The sequence below is a fragment of the Plectropomus leopardus genome, chromosome 24 (assembly GCF_026936395.1).
Source record: "Plectropomus leopardus strain MGB_pleo_1.0 chromosome 24, ASM2693639v1, whole genome shotgun sequence".
Lineage (NCBI taxonomy): Eukaryota > Metazoa > Chordata > Actinopteri > Perciformes > Serranidae > Plectropomus > Plectropomus leopardus.
In genome coordinates this window covers 6,635,633-6,658,980 of record NC_142199.1, presented here as the reverse complement: position 1 = coordinate 6,658,980, position 23,348 = coordinate 6,635,633, and the positions used below count along the sequence as shown (strand labels likewise).

Genomic DNA, 23,348 nt, shown 5'->3' with positions numbered 1-23,348 from the left:
AATTTCCTTTATTCCACTAAACTAAGCCAGTGGTTCCCAACAGGTGGGCTGTGGTCCAAAAGTGGGTCGCAAGTCCATTCACGGTAGACCTCAAATGACTTGTGAATGTGTAAAGTTCAGTGAATTTTCAGCACAGGGCTTGTATTTTGAAGTGCTGCTTCTGTTTATTCTTGCAACATGTTTTAGTTCTTTCTGTTCTAAGTAAATGTGTTGTTTACATTTTGTAAAGTAAAATTGGAATTATTGTATTTTATCTTTTGTGTGGACCGTGAATTAATGACTGAAGAAGGAATCTGAACTAAGCAGTCAACAAAATCAATTTTAAAGGGATCCCTTTTACTGTCATATATATGTTGTTGTAACATAAGATGTTATATTAAATGTGGCTTAAGTTTTAAAAAATTAGGAAAATGTATGTAAAAGTAACCCATACATGTAGCTACTTGCTAACATCAAGAAACATGTAATCTTAAATGCTGATGTTGTTAATTTCTCCCTGATTTTGAATTAAATTTCTGTGGCAACAATTCCGGTGGTCAAGATTTCTTTTAAGAAAAAATTATTGGTGAATTTTCTTGGTAAAAAGTGCATGTATTCTCCGTTAAGGCATTTGCACACTAAGTCTGAATCTTTTCTTTGCATTTTTTTTTCTCTGTCATGTAATGAAAATAATTGCACAGCGTTACACTGGAGGTACCTCCCTGCTGTCGCCAGTCTCTGGCGTTTGGCACCGCAGGTACCTGAAGAGGCTGAGCTGTCCACCCTCCCTGTCTCCACACTGTCGCTCTCTCATTCTGTGCAGTCTTCGTCCTCTATGACATCGCCCTCTCAGTCATCACCATCATCAATTCACCTGAATAAAGCTTTCTGACCTGTTTAAATTACACAATTACACATCTGAGCTATGAAATGACACCATGCACCCTGTTCCTCTCTTGTTGAAGATGTACTGGGTTCCCACACATTTTTACAAATGAATTTCCATAACTTTTCCATAATACTTTACCCTGAATTCATGACTTCAAGTCATTTAAAAAAGGTAGACTTATAAACACACTCCTTCCAGGCATTTGAGAATAATTAAACTGCTAGCAGTTGCTATCTTTATTTGCAAGTTAGATATCACTGCTGCTAACTAGCTGCGTATGCCAATACACCAGACCAGTACATATCTGTGCTTCACAAAATATCAACAACTTCTTTTTGGGAGAAGAAAACCAAGCACTAGATTTTAAATGCAACATATTTTGCATTAGGTTAGACATGGTTTGAGAATTTTATAAACGTCATTAAATAGCTAAAATGTTTATTCAATTTTTCTCCAAAACATTCTGTAAATTCCAAACCATTTCCAGGCCTGGAAAACAGGTTTCCTAATTTCATAACTTTCCCAGGAATTTCATGACCGTGGGGACCCTGGATGTATGCATCCCGCAAGTTATACAATATTTTCTTCACTGCTTCTTGGTCAAACAACTCTCTTGAGGCTTTTGACGGATGCAAAATTAAATTAAATAAAATCTAACATTTTCCGTACATTTTACTTACAGATAAAAGTTTTGGAGTCGGTGTGTAAACCTGACACAACCTTGACACAACGCGAGGTCGCCTTTTTTTTTAACAATAACAAAAAACAACAAAAAATACAGACTTGGTGTGCAGTGCCCTTTACACTCATTTTCCAGTTGCAATGACGATGCAGAGATGCTGGCGTTGCCTTTTTCTCAAAGTCAGAGTCTTCACATACTCACTGACGAGTACTAACCCTTGACACATCGACATTACGAGTGCTAGCTAATGACAGAAAAGCAGGCAGGGACTCGACAAAACATGCTTGGGGAAAAAAAAGTGAAATACGCTGAGATGCAGAAGACCTGGAAATGCTGACAAATCAGAGCAGATTGGGCTTTTCCGGCTTTTTAAAGAGACAGGTGCTAAAATAGAACGTTTCAGACAGGTGATTTAACACCGACAGTGCAAGGACAATGAGGTATTTTTGAACATTAAAGCATGTAAACATACTCGTTGCACAAACCCAAAATACACAGAAAATGAGCATAATAGACCTAATAGTGATTTAGCAGCTGTAGTTTTCTCGTCATGTGTGAAGTAAGTTTTCAGACTTGTCCTGGTTTAATTTTAAAAGTGCCTTTTAAATGCTGATGAGACTAAAGCTGGAATTTTGCTTCTGTGAAGATGCACACATAAACATCTTTGAAAACCTACGCGAAGAGGGGCAACCAGTACGCTGATGGATCGACCAAACATCCTGTCTGGAAATTTGGGTGTACATTTCACCAAAGTGCTGCCACAAGTGATCTTCTAGCTGAGCACAGGAAACTTAATTCCCCTTCAAAACACATATCGTTTCTCATCTCGTCATTGTTCCATCCATTTACATTCCACAGTGCTTCACATTTGTTTCATGGATGTAGTGCTTTGTGTTGGTTTGTCGCCGGGTTGAAACTGATTACTGATTTCTTCTTTGTTTGCTAAACAATAGACTGCTTACTAGTGGGCATATACATTATACCCCAAATCCATACATGTATAAAACAAACAAACCTGAAAACATCTCTATAACAACCGCAAATGTAGCAACAGCCCCAAAATGTAATAAACCACGAACGTAATAGAAATCTGCAGCTTTTAATGTAATAATCCCACAAACATAATGAATTTCCAACAAATGTAAAAGCAGTTGCCTACTACAACTGTAACACCAAATTTTCTGCAAATGTCCAGGAAATATAACTATATGATGTCCAGAAAAGACATCTATATGACGTCCAGAAAAGACATCTTTACAATATAGGTGTCTTTGCTAGATGTCGTACACATGTCCTTTCTGGACATCATATAGATGTTTTTTCTGGACGTCAAATAAATTTCTTTTCTGGACATTGTCAGGAAATTTTGTATTACTTTTGTAGTAAGCAACTACTTTTACGTTTGTAGGAAATTTATCACATTTGTGGGATTATTACATGAAAAGCTGCAGATTTGCATTATGTTTGTGCTTTATTATGTTTGATGGCTGATATGACATTTGCAGGTGCGCCATCTCTGAACCACTCCAGTGTGGATTTGCTTCTTTGCATCTTGGTATATGAAGTGGACTTTATTTTCTGTAGCTGTGGAGCTGTTGAGAACTTACCTGTGAGAGAGGACACTCCTTGGCCAGCGCACTCTGATTGGTCTCTCTGAGCAGCTCTTTGAGGGCGTTCCTCACCGTTGCGTGGGTCCACTGCTCTGACGGCAGCTCCTCAAGCCGCGCAAAGCTGCACATGTGAAACACTTTTATTATACACTGAATCAAACTTTGATAGAATTAAAACAGAAGCTGTGACATTGGTCAAATCAACAAGCAACCTGCCATAATCACTGAAATACTGTATATTTATTTGAAGATATATCAGCTAGCTGACACTTACAGGTCTTTTGTTGCTGTTCAGAGCTTTTCATCTCGTGGTACCCAACACTGTATTTCAGAATTGACACAATTACACTGCTTTAACTTTAACTGAGCTTTCTGTTACCACAGCAGTTACCTGCTTGGTTGCTCCAGGATAAAAATTGTTGCCCATATTCAGCTGGTTGCCGTGTTTGAAAAACCCGCATACACATGCTAGTTTTGGTGTGAAAGGGGTAGAAGTGTGCCCTAACATGTGAGTTGGGATGTGAAAACACAGCCTCCCTTTTGGATTTCCTCAACCACCGCGATATTTATGTACATTGAAAAAACTGTCAATATCAAACTCCTTCATAATATTTTAAAGTAGGTGTGTTTCTCCTACCTTTTAGGCATATATCTCTACACCAGACTTGCAAACTAATGGCAAGGTGGTTTGTGCACAACACAGAGCTGACTGTTAATAGGTAAGAGTTTGTGTATTGCAAACTACAGTAAAAACCCCAACTGGGACACACATTCAAAATGCTCTGTATACATGTCCAAAGAATGTTTTCAAAACGAGAAAAATATCGACATATGAAACATTTCTTCATCAGAAATTGATAAAAGGTCTAATTTGGACAGAATATGGTGTTTACAGGTAACACATGCTGACCTGTGCAGAAGGATCCGCAGTGTGACCATGTGGTAAACGTCCAGCAGCATGTCGGCCACTGTCGCCTCTGGAGCGTCGGTCAGGTAGTGGATGGGCATCGGCTTCCAGCGGCCCACTTTAATGATGCCTGCACAACACAAACAGACAGTGAACAAATACTTAATGAAAGCATGCACTTGTTGTCTTTTTAAAAGTCTTGATTTAAAACAACAGCATTGTATTGGCTGTTGGAAATCTAGTTTCATGTTCTTGTGTTTTCTTATCAATGGAAACCAAACCTGTGTGTGTGTGTGTGTGTGTGTGTGTGTGTGTGTGTGTGTGTGTTGGAGACGTGGAGCATCATCCTGGGGTGAACATTCCCCTGGCCTTCCAACAACCGTGACTGGAAGTGCAAATCTAAACAGGCCTAATCGCGTTAGGATCTGCTAAATCAAACACAGATCCTGCCTGGCCTTGGCCTGCCAGCCTCAATCTTGTGTGTGTGTGTGTGTGTCTTCCTTGCATGAGGATGGTGGTGATAGGGGCAAAAGAACAAAGGCTGCTCTCTTGGGACTCCACAGTTGATTAATCAGAGGAGAAATGTAAAATCAGCTCAACATTAGAGGCTGCAGCACGCTGTGAACAAGATGTTGATGCGCTGAATAAACACTGTGAGGTCACTGTTCTCCTGTCTGACAGCACAATATTTCCTCTCATAACTGGCAGTTACTATGTGTCCTGCAGCTGACTTTGCTTAAGAAAAGACTGATAATACTTTGACCTGTCATCAGCCGGTTTCTGATATAAATCTGCAGACCTACTTTAACATTTTAAAACCCTTCCTGACCCAAAATATATGCGATGATGGAACTAAAAAGTTATGTTGTCAGTACTGAAGATTATTTTAGGACTGAAAAAGAAAAACTCATTTTACCAACTAACCCACACTTATCTCTACAACTCCAAACAATACACCAAAATAGCTGATATTATAGGCATATTTGAGCTCTCTACAGAATAAAACAAACAAATTACGCAGAATTGTATGAAATGAAACATACTATATATCATTTTCTGCCTGTAGTGGTCTCTCAAATAAAACAATAATAAAAGACGTTGCAATGCTGTCATTGCACCAAGTTAAAATGCCTTCATAGTTAATTGCTAAGGAGGGTTTGGGGTCTCTTACTCTCCAGTAAAAACCAGTAAAAACACAAAATAAAGCAGAATCAAAAATGAGTGTTTCAGCGACATTGTTCACTATGGTAGCGGTTGGAACCAAGCTGAAACCAACGTTTTCTCAGCTTGTTATTCTGATAACTTAGGACGCGGGCCTATGATGAGTAAAAACCTTCATCAGGCTGAAGGGAGAAGGTTTGGTTTCTATACTTGAGGGCACATGACATGGGGGTTGGGGTCCAGAAAATTTTGAGCATTAAACAACTAACTTTCTGCATTCTGGTGAACGCATTGTCTCTGAGCATGAATAACACAGCTTCACGGCGCTTTGCAGTGGCTCTGGAGCAACTTGCCCGTGTCAGAGTTACAGGCATGAGCAAGTAATGACTGCTGATTGATAAACTTCACATACTATAAAACTCTATGAAAAAAAAATTATTTGGTTATGATATGTTGTCTTTGTTTGTTTCTTAAGGTTTCTGGGAACCTCTTGTGGTTTACAAGCCTTAAAATACGGTAAATGTTTATTTCTAAATGAGTAATATCAGTGAATTGAACCACAAATTGCCCTTAAGTTAATTTTAGTTTGATTTTTTTTTTTGCTCAGCAGTTCACCTAAGCCCATGTTAAATCCAGAGCAGTAACCATATACCCTAAATCAGAAATAGCCTCTTTTTAATTAGCCATAACGTGCAAGTTGATTAAAGAAAAAACCCCTGTGCCAGTTAAGAGTTTAAAAATACTCATCCAGCCAAAGTTATGCAAGATGCATTTCAATGGCAGAAGAAAATAGAAGAGACTCTGTATAATTTTGGTTGTGACCACACTGGGGGAAAAAATGCATGACTCCAGCCAAAAATTATTTATTTGAGAAGAAAAGGCTCATTTCTCAGAACAAAAAGTAGCCGTGTGGGAGAGGCGAGGGGGGTCGCAGGGCGTCGGCCGCTTGGTTAGAGTGCCCTGTGTTTACGGGACACACCAGGAATGTCAAACTGTGTGTGTCTGTGTGTGTGTGTGTGTGTGTGTGTGTGTGTGTGTGAGCTGTTGTTTCATGGTTGACTGGATGTTGTCTGCCTTCTTGTTTTGATCTTAAAATGATGAGAAAGTTTTGGTGCTGGTCTGAGACGCACAGATCCAGACTTGGCGCTCGGTTTAACCTTTGTGCTGGGTGTGGAGATAAAATGTCAGAGAATGCAGATTTATCTTGAAAATACCTTCATGGTAAATACCTTTTCTGTGATCATCTAAACATCTTGGTACTCATTGTACCCATGCCATAAACCTCACCCATCTGGAAACCAGCTATTAAACTGCTGCTGGAAATAATTAATTTCTCATCAATTACCAGAGAGAGACTGAACCATGAGATGTTTCCCATTAACATGTAATAATGGAAAAGTTTTGATCTCCGCATTTCCCAGATGTGACGTAAAGAGGGCAGAGGCTGATGAAATTTTGTCAATTAGGTTGAAAATATTTTTTTAATTTGTCAATAATGATGACCTGAAGACAAACAGGGGTTTGTGACATCACTAAAGCTTGGATTTGGGTGTGTTGCTCGCCCTCATCTTGGTGCCAAGAAATCCGAAATTTTGTCAAAGTGGAGGAGACTTGGGTGGAGCTGAGCAGAAGTGAAAACCACCCTGCTGTCAATCAAGCTAATATTTCTTAAGACGTGGCCTTAAAGTCTCAATGCATTTTGAGAGTATCTTGCTTAAGTGTCTTTAAGTGTTGAATTTCTGAGTGGGAAGGTGGGATGTAATGTTGGGAGCAATTTGATTTGATCATTGACAAGTGGACATGTTACCAGAAACATGGAGAACTACAGCGGTGTATTAACAGCAGTATTCGTCAGGGACGGAGTAACAAAGCCAATCATAAGGCGGGTTCCTGTTAACCCTCAAACTGCGCAAATTAAATTTGCGAATATAAAATACACCAATGGAAACAAGTTAATTAAAAAAAAAACAAACTCCCATGTATTTAAAGTTTTTATGCTTGCATGAGATAATATTTCAGGTGATTAAAAAAAAGTCATATTTCTTGAAACTGCAATGGAAACCCTTTTTTGTTTTTATAGGTCACATGATGTACAATCAAGAGTAAAAGAATCACTAAAAGAGGTGTTATTGCAGTGCATTACTCTTGAAAAGTTGAGCAGATCATCTGGAAGTTTTGAATCCACAGTTCCTCTGTGAAATCGTGGACTATCACCTCCCAGAAATCTGTCACATGTGGCCGCTCTCATGTAAAAAGGGCTTGCCTTTCCATTATCACTCACATAACATGCCTACGTCAGCTGTGATTGGAAATGATGATGTAGTACGGTGGCTGCAATAGAAATAAACCTGCTGATGTTTTGAACATCCATCACCATGCTTCTTGAAATGTTATCACAAGAGGAGAAGTCGCATAACATCAATCAATGGAAACGCAGCCATCTCACTATTGTGTTTATCGACATTTCAGAAAATATTGCTTAAGTTTTGGGCAAATATGTTACGTAAACCAGTCTAAAGGCTCCCTGTAACTGCTGCGGCAGTCCACTGTAAAATGCCTTGCGTAATCTGGAGTCTTCACAGATACTACTTTCCTTGTTCGCTAGCTCGTCTTTAAGTTTTAAAAATATGTAATTGTAACATTTGAACTGTCAGACAGGGTTGCAGTTTGACTGATATTCACTGTTATGCAACATCTATCATTTCGAAACAGGAGTTCTTGAATACAAACTGAAATTATAGTTCATGTCAACATAAGTACAGAGCATTCCTTTGCTGTATGGCTAAAACACGATCCTGATCCATGCAGGGATAAGCTGTATTTAAACCTCTGAATCCAGAGGAAGGAATTTATGGAAAGACACAATAAAAGATGCATAATTTCAGGACTGTAGAGTTCTGCTTCTTCAGATCAGATCGGCCCTTTAGTCATGTGGGGTGTGGTGATTACACACAGTCTCATTTATGTGATTGAGAGAATCAGACTGGTGAGTTTGGGGACAGTTGAATTAGTTGCATTAAAATCAGAAAAACAGTATTTTATCAGTGTGAATCTGATTATTTTAATGACTTATATGAATAATGTGTGGTTACTTTTAACTATTTAGTGAGAGCGTTATCAGAGGTGGTTCTGATTTGAAAGTGCGCCTGCTCACACACACACATGCACACACATACATAGACTCTACTTACCACTTGCCTGTACAGCTGAGCTGTGTGAATATCCCAGAGCGACCAGTGCCGTCTCCACCAGCTGTGTGAAGAGGACATCCTTATGAACCAACACAAACTCAGCGTGACGGTCGCCGTGCCCCTCACAGTCACCGGCGACGCCCACATCTGCGTGCTCCACCACGCAGTAGACCGGGATCATCAGACCTGGCAGACAGAAAGAGTCATAGGAGTAAAGCCTAACGGGAACAGTAGCCTTTTGTAAGTGTGTGTAATCTGTCCTCTCTCCAAAGGGGATTCATGTTCATCATTTGTTTATCCTAAGTTTTGTTTTTCCTCATCCAAACCAAACATTGCACAGTTTTAGATTAATTAAAGACAGCATTACTGGGGACTGGGTACTGGGTACTGGGTAAGTAACATTTACTTATAAAAAAACCCTCAAAATTCAACATGATATCTGGAAATCGTAACTAAAGAACTCTGGTTAGCCAACAGAGAGCTGAATTTACAGCTGCTAATGATAGCAGCAGCAGCAGCAGCAGCATCGAAGTCTTAACCCAGCAGGTGGCCTGCAAAAAACGTGATTCACGGCTGGTATTTTGTCTTAATTTAATTTTTATTTTGTTTTAAAATATAACATCTTAGTTTCACATGTATAAAATGTCCCCAAATGATCACTTTAATCACGCTGTCTTGCAAAATTATTTGACCAGTGCATGATTATTATAGGATTTTCTCTTTTAGGTCTCTGCTCTCTCTCAAAGCCAGAAACCAGAGAAGTAAATTTCAAACTTGTGCTCCATAGACAGTGAATTGGAGCCTCGTTTTGTGGACCTACAGAATGTTTGTTTTCTTTTTGGGACACAGTGAGTTTTATTCTATTGTAATGTTCTCAGAAAATGTTCGCATATACTCAGAACGCTCTCCTCGGTGTTCCTCGAGCAACTCTCACCATTCGCCGTCTATGGAGCAGCTCCAGACTTTATATTCTATGACATCATAAATTTGAGTTTTTGCACTCGAGTTTTTGGATTTGGGAGAGACTTGTTCATGTTTACTAATATGTTTGGACTGCTTAAACCACAGGAATAACATATATGAATTTTGAAAATGGGCGTAGTTCCTGTGTGAAAGAGATTCCAACAGAAACCAAAGCTGACAAAAAAATTTCTTTCTTTTTGGTGACGTAGTGTGTCAGTGCTGCAGTATAGCTGCTTGGTGGTCTCACTGGAAGACTCTGGTTAAACTGGGCAGCTGCCAGTGCGAATGTAAGATTGTACAACTGTATTTGTGTTGTACCACACATTAAAAACCCACAAGGAATAAGACTTGTTTCCAGAACCACTCGCAAAGCACTGCTGGACGTAACATATATATCATAACTCCAGCGGTGAAACCGATTCCTGCGCGTTGGTCTAGCCTTGTTATTGGGCAAGTCCCAAGAGCTGGAACCATTCACACCCATCCAGTCCACTGCTCGGTCCCACAGGAACTGCTAATTAACAAGCTATCAATCCTCCTCCTGACGAGGCAGCGACACATCAGCCGGAGCCAAACCGCAGCAGCACCAGGCACGCTATCCGCCAATAAGACAGCCACTCAGTGGAAGGGTGGAGGGAGGCAACCCAGCCGAATATCTGTGTATGTGTGTGTGCGTGTGTGTGTGTGTGTGGACTGTTACATGTTTGTTTGATGATGCATGATGATGTTTTCTACTGCATGAGAGAATAATGGGCATTTGTGCGTGAGTGTTTTCTGTGTTAGGTATTTTAGAGTGTACATGCTGCTCGGCAATACTGCTGAAAAATTAGTGTGTGTGTGTGTGTGTGTGTGTGTGTGTGTGTGTGTGGCCAACCCACCCACAGATAATAGATACCAACATCATCCACATGTCCTTAGTAGACTTTATTTTGGTGCACTGTGCTAACACTTTTAGCATCTTTATACTAACATTTTAGCACGCCGTAACCAAGCAACAAGAAGTCAAAAATGTTTATAGCTGTTCAGAACAGCAACTTTAAAGAGGAGTGATTATTTAAATGGGGCAAACGCTGCACCTTTTTTTTTTTTTTTTCCATAAATGAGTCCTCAAAGTCATTCATGGTGTTGTACTTGTTTGCATGTATACAAAAATTGACGGAATAGTTGTGTTTGAGAGAGAAGTTCACACAACATCCCTAAAGTAAAAGTAAAGGTAATTGGTCTAGATTTATCAATTTAAATAATCCACAAAATAACTAGTAACGGTGATATTTTATCGTAATATAAGACACTTCATTTAGTCAATAGAAACAAAATAAAACTCACAAGAGCTGTCTTGGTTTGTTTTTCCACTTTTCCAACAATCACCAACTCTTTTTTTTTTTTTTAAATAACCCCTTAATTCACCCACTTAGACATGAAAATACTGTACATTGACTCTATACACATTAAAATTAATGGGTTTTTTTTAATAGTGTCTGGTAGGTTTAACAATAGTGATTTCAGGGCTGTTTCTGGTTAAATAAAACGTATCTTACTCTTAAAAAGGTCTGTCTCTTTCCATTATGTTATCAGACACTAAAAACAATCTGAGCCTGTCAGTGGCAAAAACAAGCACTTCAAGTGGCTATAAGGTGACGCTGCTAACATACAATGAGAAGTTACATTGCAACCTGTGTTGCTGCTGTAGGCTGCAGCACTTTCGCTCAATACTTGACCAGTTTCGAAAATCATTGCCTTTATTTACTTCAGTCACTTAAAACATAGAAAAATAGGGTCCAGGCTAAAAGTATCAAACTTTAACTTTAACTAAGCATGTGTATATTTGTGCTAATGGCCCACCTCCTAGCGGTCTCAGCGGTGTGCCGTTCTGTCTGGTCCGAGGAGCTGCTGGGCTGCCATTGATCTCCAGGCGGCTCGACTTGCACGGCGGGGGTCCACTGGAAGAGGGGCTCTCCCCTCTCTCCTCTGGGCTGGCGCTGTCTCGAAGGCTGGGGCTCTCTGTTCCCCCGCCTGCACCTCCGCGCTGCTCCATCGCCTTGAGAACTCCAGGAGGAGCACCCAGCACAGAGTGTGAAGCTGCAAGGAGATACAAGAACTTACTTTAGTGCCTAACAGGGAAAACAGTTGGTGCACATCAGGTTTTGCACATTTTTTTTAACTTGAAAACAATTAAAAATAAACAAAAGACAACATATTCTAAAAGCACTGTTTTCAAGATGCATAATTTAGTTTTTGATGTCAAATCCTAATTAAAGCATGAATATGTTTGACTAAGCCTGCATAAAAGCAAACAGATGATCCCATTTTTTAAGGTTTGAGTTAAAGAGGATGATGAGTATGCAGTTATTATATCAGTGACTCTCTCCCAAACAGAAAACACAGTCAGGCCGAAATGGTCCTCATGCACCTACACACTGTATATCAAGTGTATCGCCTTTCATATTCTGCCAGTGTTGACAGTCGAGAGTCATCACAGACCGTTTCATCAACAACACGGTCGCTTTGTTCAGCTCCTCCTCAGGCAAAACAGCGAACACATTTCTTTGTTATTCACATAGAAGAGAGGCAGTGCTACCACAACAGACACAGAGTCAGAGGCATCTGGGACAAATCACAGGTCAACGAGTGGTGTTCACTCAGACTAAATACAGACAAGTATATTATCCTGTTTAGACACTTTTGGGTAAACGACACATTATAATGAAAGACAACTATGACAATAGTCTGTATACTGCGGCAGGATTTGCTAAATATTGTATATTTTTCTGTCAACATACTGGTCTTTTTATGATATAGATGGTATTAGCATCATCTGTAAAAGTCACGCTGTGTTGTGTTTTATTCTAGTAAATTGTTACATGCCATTTAAAATGTTTAATACACATATTCAAATTAAAGTAATTGGTTATGATGTGAAGTGTGCTTTGATGTGTGTTTTGCCCAATTAAGACCTGATCTCTTCTAATCTGTCCTGTGATTGGACAATTTGGGTTTGTTTCTTTAAAGGCAGTTAATAAAGTTTAGGCTTCAAAAGAGCAATATCTTATTTGTTTTAGGATTGCGGACCACAGTTTTGTTGTAGTAAGGTTATTTAGTGTCAGTTTTGGTTCATGATTTAAAGCATTTTATTGAGACGGGTCAATTTGCTCAAATTTTTAGCAAATCTACACAAACATAAAAACTATTGATAAATATACAAATGCAGCATGAATATAATTAGGAAAATGTAGTGACAGTATGTCTGAATAGTTTGGTAATCTATTGAGGATATTTGTTTATTGAAATTTGGTCATGTCCGTAGAATAAATGCTTTTTCTTTCCACTCACTACTCAATGCCATGTCATCATTGGATAGCCAACTAAGAGGAGTTGTTAGTCTCCAAGAGTGAACGCTGACAGCAGACATGGTCGTCAAAAGCCTTTACATCCTGAGTAAAAGAAGCCAGGAAAGTTTTAAGAGCTTTTTCCCTTTATTAACATGTTTATCCATATGGCTTCAATAAAAACAGTAATGAAATTATCTAATTCACATGGTGAACCATGGTGTCAATCTGCCATTGAGCTACCACAATGACTTCAGTTGAGCAGACTATCATGGAGTTTAATGGATTTGATTTAAACTGAACTTTAACTTTAAACAGTGTGACATCTACAATGTTGTGCAGAATGCCCTAAAAGAGCTGACTGAATGTGCTCATATTTTTGTGAACAGTTAACTAAATGCATCAGTTTGCAACTCTTAACTGATTTTTCTGTAAACTGGCCCACCAGGTCTGACAAAACAAGTGAAAATGTCAGCCGCATCTGCAACAAATTTGGATTAACACACTGAGTTGAAGCATCCGATCATTCTTGGGAAATATCTGTGTTGTTGATGATCACAAGATTTTATTTTACTTTTTTTGGACATAGCAATGCGATCTATCACTGAACGACATGACTGAACAAAACGACAAAAAGGAGAGACCACATCATAGTGGATGGCATTCATAAACTGTAAATGAATATTCACTGGACCTAATCAGTTTCTTATATTACACACTGCACTCATGTACAGTACTGTTATCTGCTACACTATAAAACCGTTTCATTGCATTGTTTAAAAGTCGAATTTAAAAACATTACAAAGTCTGCAAAGCTTATATATTTTTATTATACCAAAAACCTGCAGCAGTATGCATGGCTGTATAAACCCTGCACAGTATCTTTGGGAAAGCTGCCTGCTCGCTCTGCTTTGTTTTTCCTCACACTGTGTGGTTTCCACTGGTATGACTGTAAAGCCGGCAGCGACACATGAATCTCAACCCAAAAGCGACACATGATTATAATAAAATGCACATGCAAAATTAATAGCTGCTGTTAAAAAAGCCCTTCCAACAAAAACAACACAAAAAATAAATAAAATTAAAATCACACAGTATGAAGCTTAACAATGCCCTCCCACACAACACACATTATAATCCGTGTCTCTTTACTGCAGTTAGCTGAGGCATTACATGACTGAAATAAATGTATATCAAAATGTGCCTTTAGATTCATTGATTAATTAAAGTTAACTAGTGTATTTGTGTTTGATGTATCTGTTTAAGATTTACAGACAATTCGTTAAAACCTCATGAGAAGACGGATATTGATTTAATCTCTGTGCGACTCATTTGCACAGGTGGATTAGGATTTGCTCTGCCTAGTTCAGCACAAACACCAGGGAAGCCGCTAGTGATGTTTTCACGAATGAATCGATCATTAGACACAAAGAGGAACAAGTTGACCCAATGTCCAAGCGGGAGTGAATCCAAAATCCAGCTTCTTTATGGTGCATGCATGGTTGTGCCTAAGGGCCAAGTTATTTTCCAAGTCCACTACTTCAGACTCTTTCAGCGCACCTTCAGTTCACTACATACCCTTAGCTGAAGGAGTCTTTCATAAGCACACACACCTTGAGCCAAAGAATGAGCGAGAGCTGCTGCTCAGTGAAATAATCCCTTAATGGACTAACCTGGTAGCTTAAAGCACACTCACTGAGCCAAAGAACAATAGCCAATTCAGATTTACATCGCAAAAAATACGATCGTGATAGCTATTTTGACTAATGGCTGGGTTTTTATCATATATATCTGTACATACATGTGTTAGCTTAAAAAATCAACATGCTGCAGCCTCTTCAAGACCGTAATGAAGGCCTTATACCTCCTTCGAAAATACGCTGGCAATCGGACAAACAACGCAAAAAGACGAAAAAAACATGGAAGCAAGTAGACGTCCGCAGCACATACAGGCACTGTACAAGTTTTGACAAAGAAACGTCACATGTGGCTCACACTAAGAACATGAAACTTCCAAATATCTAATTCCTTAAAAGCTCGAAGTCCAGTTCAGACCGATGATTCACAAAGAGATGAAACGGTTTTGGAACATTGCAGGGAAAGGTTACAGCAGTGTGACTGGCCGGTCCCTATGGAGTGCGGAAGGTACCATGGAGAGGAAAAATAAATAAAGCGTTGTCACTTTTACGAAACAGAGTGTATGAGATGCTATTTCATTTCGTTTCTGCATTTTGATTAATTTGTTACTTTGTTTTGGTCTATTCATTCCCTCAGTTTAATGGATTTATTCCCTCATTTTGGTTCATAATTGTACCCAAGATCCAACCTTATTTATTTCAGTCCGGACCCAGCAGCGTCATCTTTACTCTTTTTCACACTGTGCTGGCAGCTGGAGGATGTTAAGATAACCCTCTGGATCCTCATGTTTAACTACTTAAGGTTGATTTAGGGACTATCAATAATTTACAGTTTACTTGACACAGTAATTGCAGTTTTTTTTCAATAGCTTCAATAGTGCTACATCAGCACTGTTGTGGCAGAAATTAACCAATAACCTGGTCTGCTAACTGACAACAATCAAATGCAAAACATTCCTTCAGACATGAATGGCATTAAGACAATATGTCTGATGTTTTGCAACAATATACAATTAAAAGCAGTTTTATTACCAAAAGACCACCAGTGGTGATCCTGCTGCTGATCTTTGTCCCTCTGGGTGCAGCTGTCCCTCCCACGCTGCCTTTGCTAATTTACCCATCAATTCAATTATCATGAATCAAATTTAATGATTGCAGAGCATTCCCCAGGCCACCAAATACCAAAAAATCCAAAAAATTTTCCCTAGTGGGACTCATTTTCTCTCCAGGGAGGAAACTAAGTGCTTTATTTTCATCTAAGCCGTTTTTTAAAACAACAGAATGTAAATTAAACTTTTCATATTAATTTGAACACAACACGGTTCAATGTAGCTCAGACGCCTCACATACTGTATCGCATGCAAGCAGAAGTATTAGACTGCATGTCAACTTCTGCTCTCTCTCCTTCAGTTTGTGTCTGGTCTGCTTTTAATAAACACAATTTTGGAATATTTGCGGCAATTGATGATAATCAGCCTCCTTCCTTCCTTCATATTTTCTCCTCTAACTAGTTTAACTCATTAATGAGACATAAAATGTGGAGGGGGAAAAAAGATGGTTGTGGTGTTAGAAGAAACTCAGAGAGCATGTACAGACAGTAAATTCAGGCACACAAATAGCACATACAGTAACAGAGCAACATGTGTGTCTTCAGTCTGAGGCTCTTAATTGTTAGGACAGTTTGTCTCTCTATTAGAGAAAATGAAATTTGTCTTCTGACTAAAAAATCTTAAGCAGCACGTGAAGATATCTGCATCAAGTTAGCGCTCATGTCTGCAGGTGAAGACTTTATTTATTATTATTTATTATTATTATTAAACGGTCAAAGGTTTTGATATTTGCCAGCATAATGCAGCGTTCAAACTACGAGCAACATAGTGGAAAGCTACATTATCACAGTCACCGACATTAAGTGCTTCTTAACGCAGATTGTCATCCCGGGCTTGTGTGTGTCCTCTACAAAGCTCCTCGACTGAACATCATCTTTAGTTTGTATTTGGTCAAATCAGATATGGTCATATGCTTTTGATGAATGCAGGAATCCCATTTTAACATCATATTTTGGCACACCGTTGCATCCCCATGTCCACTGCAATCAATGTACATAAAGCTAGCACAGTGTCAGCTAACTAGGCTAGATAACGCCACAGCTGGAAACACAAACGTATGATTGGTTGATGCTTTACTGTGTTATTAGAAAAAAAGTTGAGGGCAATTTAACTTTAAATTGTAGTGCACTTCACCCCTCTGTAGTGTTAAGTGTCAGCTACATGCAGCTTCATGTCACTGATGTTTCATTGAATATGACTTGTAGCCTGTTGCTGTGTTGCTCATAGCAACATAATGCTCCATGTTTGCTTAAACTCCAGTATCGGAGACCATATCTAATATTATATAACATATACCATGTACACAAGTGTCTCTCTTACTGTGACATGTCAAACTGTTTCCTATTTTCTGTGCAATCACATATCAAATATCACACTCCTATTCCTATGTCCTAACACTCCTATAAGATCGAATCCCTAAAATTCTATTCATGTGCAAAAAAGTTAAATTTAATGTGCTGGAGTACAGAGCAGACACAAAACACAAACACAAAAAGGAGCCACGGCTGTATAAACGGTATTTCAGCATCTTTGAGTACTTATAAAAGAGCTATATAAGTCCTATCAATAATAAGTATTTGAAGAGGCTCTATGTTTTACTTTGCAGTGTCCAGAGTTGAAATGTTTTGCTCATGGACACTACCATGAAAACTAAGAGGTTCTGCAATGCACATGTGCTGCTCAGGTAGACGGTGTGGCCCATTTGTTGACATACTGTCAGTTGCTCTGTCTCTGTTACAGACTAGAGGGCTAAGAATTCATCCTATACTGAACTTTGCCATCCCTACATGTATTTTAGCTAAACACGATGCATTTTATCGATCATGTGTCTTAAAAACAATGGCATCGATCAAGATGCAAAATCTGATTCACCAGCCAATCAATTTGCTTGGCATAAACTTAAACTTATTTTTTGAAAAAAGTCTCTTACTTAACTCTCACTTTTTCTATTTTCACTTTTTTATTTTAACCCTTTGAACCCTGAGCAAGTTGGTGTGATTTCGTTCAAAAAACGTGGAAAAAGGCAACCAGCAAATGGGTAAGAACTACTCCACAAATAGCAAGAAATTAACAGATATATAAAATTATTTTTAAAAATGTCTATGTCTGTTATTTACAATTAACATAGTTACATTTTTTACATATTTCTTGGTAATTTTTGCATCATTTCTTCTTTAGCTGCTCATGGCCGTCTGAGGCTCACTGCCTTAGAAAGAAAATTTTGCTCAGGTTACTTTCTGTACGGCTTAGATACCTGTATGTAATTAATCACAATAAGTTTGTACATGTAGGCCATGAAACAGTCATCTGTCATATTCATCTCTGTAAGCATATTGAGTTTTTTTTGTAATAACAAGTTTAATGCAATTGTGCTCACAGTGTTGTTATCTTCAAGTTGAGTTAAGTGAATTAAGTCTTTTCAGTTTTATTATGTGGCTTTAATTCCTAATTTTCTTTTATGCATTCATCAATATGACATTATACTTTGATGTAACACTTAAATTTGAGCTTTATGAATTTAAAAATTTTAAATCTATTATTATTAGATGTATATAACGGAAAATGGTTATTGACCAGGCTAATATAAATACCTTTGTGTTATTAATACAGTAAAAAAGGGGGGCTGAAAAAAGGGGGTAAAACCTTGTTACGCTTGAAAAGTGTCTTTCACTCACGCGTTCACACACATGAAACCACTTGAAGCGACACATTCAGAGGGTGCACAGCCAAGAGACCACACACTCCCAGCACACACTTTAACTAGCACACATGGAGGCCAAATGTACAGTCACACTCAGTAGCCTCTGACTGACAAATCATGTAGAAACAAACCTCTGCTGGCTGCACAAATACTGCAGCAGATTCATTACGGCAGGGTCTAATTTAAGGGGTCTCCTGAGTGTCTTTAAGTGAGCTTCAAGGCCCTTTAACTGCATTTAAGGTGCTCACTGTAATTAAATTAACTGTGAATTCTCTAAGTAGGGATACTGAAGTGAAGTCTGATGACACCCAAGAGTCCTTGAGCGGATTCACATGGTTCTTGAGTGGCCTGCAGTGACAGTAGGACAGAATTTTACTGGAGTTAAGTTCAATAGAAATTAAGTTTGATAACACCTTAGGTTTGTGGGCAAATGACCCTGAGAGGGTTCCAGGAGCCCTTCGGGAGTTTTAAAGGGGCTCAAGGAGTTCTTGAGTGGATTCAAGGACACCACACAAGCATGCAGACTGTCATCAAGAGGTCAAATCTCTGTGTCTTCATTTTGTGTGTCTCTTGCACAAAAAACAGGGTTTTTTTTATGAAGAGGAAATATCATTCATCACATTAGTTAGATTAGAGTTAGGATACACACGCAATGAGTTCTGTTGAGAAACACGAGATATAAACATCAAGCTTTTGTTTGTTTACAAGAAAACTCCACAAGGCACCTTTAAAGCTGCTCTGCGCTGGCCTCACTGTGAGCTTTTTCTACACCAAAAAAAAACTACACACTCTTGTAATAAATTGCTTCAATAAGCAGAAGATGGACTCTTAACCAGTAAATACACTAATAACACACTTACTGCAAATGAATAGCGATGCAATACAGGCATATTTAATACCGAAAGCGAAGGTCAACTTTGTTTACAATAATGCCAGACATTCAACGCTCTATTTTCAGAATCATAATTTCAGATCAAAGAAGTACACTAAGTCCAGCACATTAAATATGAATGTATTCTCATGGCCATAAACCTGGTTCATTATGTGAAACACTGCAATAAAGAGACAGCTGTATTTTTTATAATAAATATCACAAATTCCTATTTAGGTTAAATGACCTAAAATGATCACAACTAATTTTCATTTTGGTTATTTAAGGTTAAAATTTTAACCAAGATAAATGGTTAAATGGTTAGTAATTTAGGTTTTGGTTCAGATACTTTAACACACTTGATAAACAGAAATTCGCCTTGTACATTTGAAAAACTCTTTTTTTTGTTTGTTTGTTTTTAAAGCCTTTAAAACTTTGCTTTGTGTTCTGACATCTTGTATACAGTAAAATAATAACATTAAATAACGTTTAAGTCACCTAACACTGTGGGTATAATAGTATTCACTGTCATAATCATATTTTCATACTTTAATTGGCAAAAGACAGCATTAAATAAAAAAACTATATTATAACAGCCTACAATATTGTCACAAATCATTACTAAGTCAGATTTTGCTCCTGAAATCTTCATAATTTTACATTATGTTTATTATTAAATGGCTCATTTGCTGACACAGCTGGTTTAGTTTCAACAGAGATGTAGTCCTGCCTGGTCTCACGCGCAATGAATTCCATTCAAATACCGCCCAAAATTTTATTGGTTCATTAATTATTACTCACTTTCTGTAACTATACACATATTATGAATACTGACTAAACATTCAGGACATTATGGTAAATTCGGCATACATATACCAGTAATTATTTACTTTACTGTCATTCAGTCCTAACTTTAAAGCTGTTGAAGTCCCTACTGTCTTCGCTCCGCGCAGCATCATTTGGGATGTTAGCAGCTGTGGAAGCAGCATCTTTTCACCTGACGTGTCACAGCAGGACAAACACAGCTGCTGCTAATAAAATTAAGCAAATAATGGCTCAGTTTGATTGAGGTGTGCCAAATGAACCGCTACTGACAATATATGGCAGCGAGCGCTGACAAAAAAAGGCGCTGGCTAAACAGTCTCCTATTGTTAATGCTCAAAGGCTCACGAAATGAGTCATTCAGGCTAGCTATGTTAGTCATTAATAACGGCTAATTTTATTAGGTGCAGCTATGTTTAACCAAGTACACATCTGTGAAAAGGGTCAGTCAAACTAAAGGATATGAAAATAATATCCAGGAGAGTCATTTCTTTATTTTTTAAAACCAACCTTTGTGAATGTATAAGAAATGTGAACTGAGTTTATCATGTGGTATCGCCTTTGTAGAAAAAAACTTGTAAGCTAACTGAAGCTGGATTCTTTTTTTAACTTTAAAACAAGTTTTTCATTAATAAATGTATGACCACTGACACTTTATTCTCCTTTACACAGTCTATTTATTAGCATAACGAGGTTTGGTTTTTTTTGTTTTTTTAAAGCCGTTGTATAACTTTCACGTGTTTTTGAGTTGATTAAATTAACAGCTATACTACATAATTAAAATGTATTGTAAAATCATTTTTCCCTAGGCTACATACAGTAACAAGTATTTAGTACCAGTTTTCTTTTCGATTTTTCTCACATGAAACTTGATAACATAAAAGTTTCATTGCAAAATGTAAAAGCTGATTAGAAAATATGATTTATTTCATTTTTTGGGGTGGTTAAAAGCTTCAGCAATACTCCAGAGTGGTAGTCAACTTACTTAAAACACAAAACATAAAAAAACAACATAAAAATGTATTTTTTTAAAAATAAAAAACTCATCAAGCGATGCAATGTCATGGCGTTTAAAGAGAAAGAGAGAAAGTAACACTCTCTGAAGAAAAAATATTAAATCAGTTTTAAGTTAAAAATAGAATTAAAAACTAATCCAAACCAACACTTTAACGTAATATTACAGTATAATGCTCTACATTAATTGTGGGTGTATCAAATATTAGCTAATGCATCAACCTTTGATATATTTTCACAATTACAAACTGAATTTTCAAAAAGAAAGTCCATCATTTCTCATAAAATGTGACAGCTTTGTTCTTCTATTTATTTATTTTCATCAAATGATGATAAAGTGTGTTTTTTACGGTAAAGGCTGCATTTAGTTGTGTTAGAGGTTTTAGAGTGAGTTCTATACTTTACTGTAATAAATTAAATCATTTAAGCTCACACGATCAACTGTTCCTCGTATATATTGCATTAAAAGCATGACATTTACTTCCGTACAAATAATTTGTTTTTGCAGACATGAAATTAGTCTTACATTGTTATAAACTGTATATTGTATCAGTCAAAACTGCCTTAAAAGTCACATTACTTCATTGTCAGGCTAGTTTGCAGCATTATCTATCATGTTTTTTTTTGTTGTTTTTTTTTTACATTTTCACTATTTCAGTTGGATGTTTTCTTACTGTTGATTTATTTTTTAATGTGCAGGTTTCAATCAGTTGTTAGGTGAAGAACTTTTCAAGTTTTCAGAAAATGCTCACTTACTTTTTAAGAAGTCACTGCGCTCTCTGGGAAATAAACTCCATCCATTGGTGAAAACGAGTGAATCCAGCCTGAGAGAATATGAGTTTTCCAATGTTTCCCCCTTGGTAGCAAAACCAGCGGCAGATTGAGTAAGGAGATATAAAGACGCGGAGTGATGAGGACAGACTGCTGCTGCCTGCTGAGTAAAGAGCAGTAAAATGACACATGTAGAGAGAGGGAGGGAGGGAGGGAGGGAGAGAGAGAAGGAGGGAGGAGATGGGGTTTGGGAGGGAAACCCGAAGACAGATTGACATGCATGAAAAAAATGTTACATTTATTACTGTCTTCAAATGATTATCTGTAACATTAAAGCTCTCCAGCAGAAAACATTGTGTTAAATTAATAGAAAAATGTGTGCAAGAAAAGAGCTATTTATTCTAGAGAGCCATAAATGAATTATGTGATTACAGATTTAGAAAGGATAATTCATTTCACCAGATGTCGTGATAGCAGAAAGCAGGGGGAGAAGTGGAAAAAAAATTATGTCAGATGTTTATCAATGTCACAACTGTTAAATAGAAGTAGAAACGCAGAATTTAAAAAGTTATAAATGATCAGGATGGATGTGATACAGAAGCTGACTGTCTGCCCCCTACTGGTGGAGAAAAACTCAATCTCAAGGACTGAAAGGCACAAAAATATGCTCTAAGAAACGTTTTTGACCTGACTTGGACAGTTTTGGACATACCTTACTAATCCTTCATATTGTGACTTTGGCTCATTGTCTTTTTAACCGTATATAATTAGTAGGATTTGGGGATATAAACTGCTATAAAAGTCAAATCCCCATTGCTTCTGTGCTTAACCCTCCAGAAGTGTTTGCCTATTTTTAGTTTGTTTGTTTGTTCGCCCTTTTCCTATTATTTTGTCCTTTTGTATATGGGTGTTTCTTTCTGATAAATCTTCTGTTAAGTGAAGCAATCATTGTCCATCTTTAGCACCAACTTTAAATAAATAATTATTATTATTAATTCATTATAAAAAGTTAAAAAAATTAAAAAGACATTTTTCCAAGGGTTGCTAGTCAGGATTGGCATTTCCCTCTGCATTTTTTGCCTGCTTTTACTGTTTTATTATACATTTGTTATACATCATTATTTTTTTCTGAACTTAATCTCAGAAAAGTGAGTAATTTACACTCCCAAAAACATTTCTTCTCTAAGCTCATTTTATTCCTTCGTTTGGTGGGATTTAAACCACAAACTATACTTTTAAACCTGCACTGCTCATATATTTTTATTCAGGTCTATAGCACACAGTATTTTCATGCACCTATACAACAAAACAAATTCCTTGATAGTGGAAACCTCCTTGACAAAAAACAAAATTTTAATTCTGAAAGACCAAACTTTTAATGTTGTTGCTCAGTATGATGGTAATATTATAAGCTTGTCACTGTCTTTAAGAGCAGACAAATGAAATGAAAACTTGTTTTAAAGTAAGAGTCCGTACTATCCTGCAAAGTTATTCCATACATTCTGTCCGTCCGTCACGTCGATGTTTGTGTGTCTGTCCAAAGAGCTGAGCTGGTGGTCAACTTTCCTTGATTTATTCTAAATGGTAGAGAGTCACCTATCATTACCACTCCGCCTGTCTGCCTTCCTGTCGCTCCTCCTCTGTGGTCTGTGTGTGTGTGTGTGTGTGTGTGTGTGTGTGTGTGTGTGTGTGTGTGTGTGTGTGTGTTTGTGCAA

At 37.7% G+C, this 23,348-nt stretch overlaps 1 protein-coding gene across 2 annotated transcripts in view; it reads right to left on the bottom strand.

Moving 5' to 3' along the window:
- Window positions 1-21,909, bottom strand: part of LOC121962630 (DNA-binding protein SATB2-like) — a 43,153-nt gene extending 21,244 nt beyond the window's left edge. For both annotated transcript variants that reach the window (XR_006107147.2, XM_042512847.2), the window contains exons 1-5: window positions 21,619-21,909; window positions 11,225-11,461; window positions 8,420-8,605; window positions 4,071-4,197; window positions 3,158-3,281 (exon numbers count right to left, since the gene is read on the bottom strand). Coding sequence is in view for 1 of the 2 variants with exons in the window: in XM_042512847.2 (XP_042368781.2) it covers window positions 3,158-3,281; window positions 4,071-4,197; window positions 8,420-8,605; window positions 11,225-11,417 (630 nt within the window). In the remaining variant the exon portion in view is untranslated. The remainder of the gene's footprint in view (window positions 1-3,157; window positions 3,282-4,070; window positions 4,198-8,419; window positions 8,606-11,224; window positions 11,462-21,618) is intronic.
- Window positions 21,910-23,348: the final 1,439 nt, after the last annotated feature.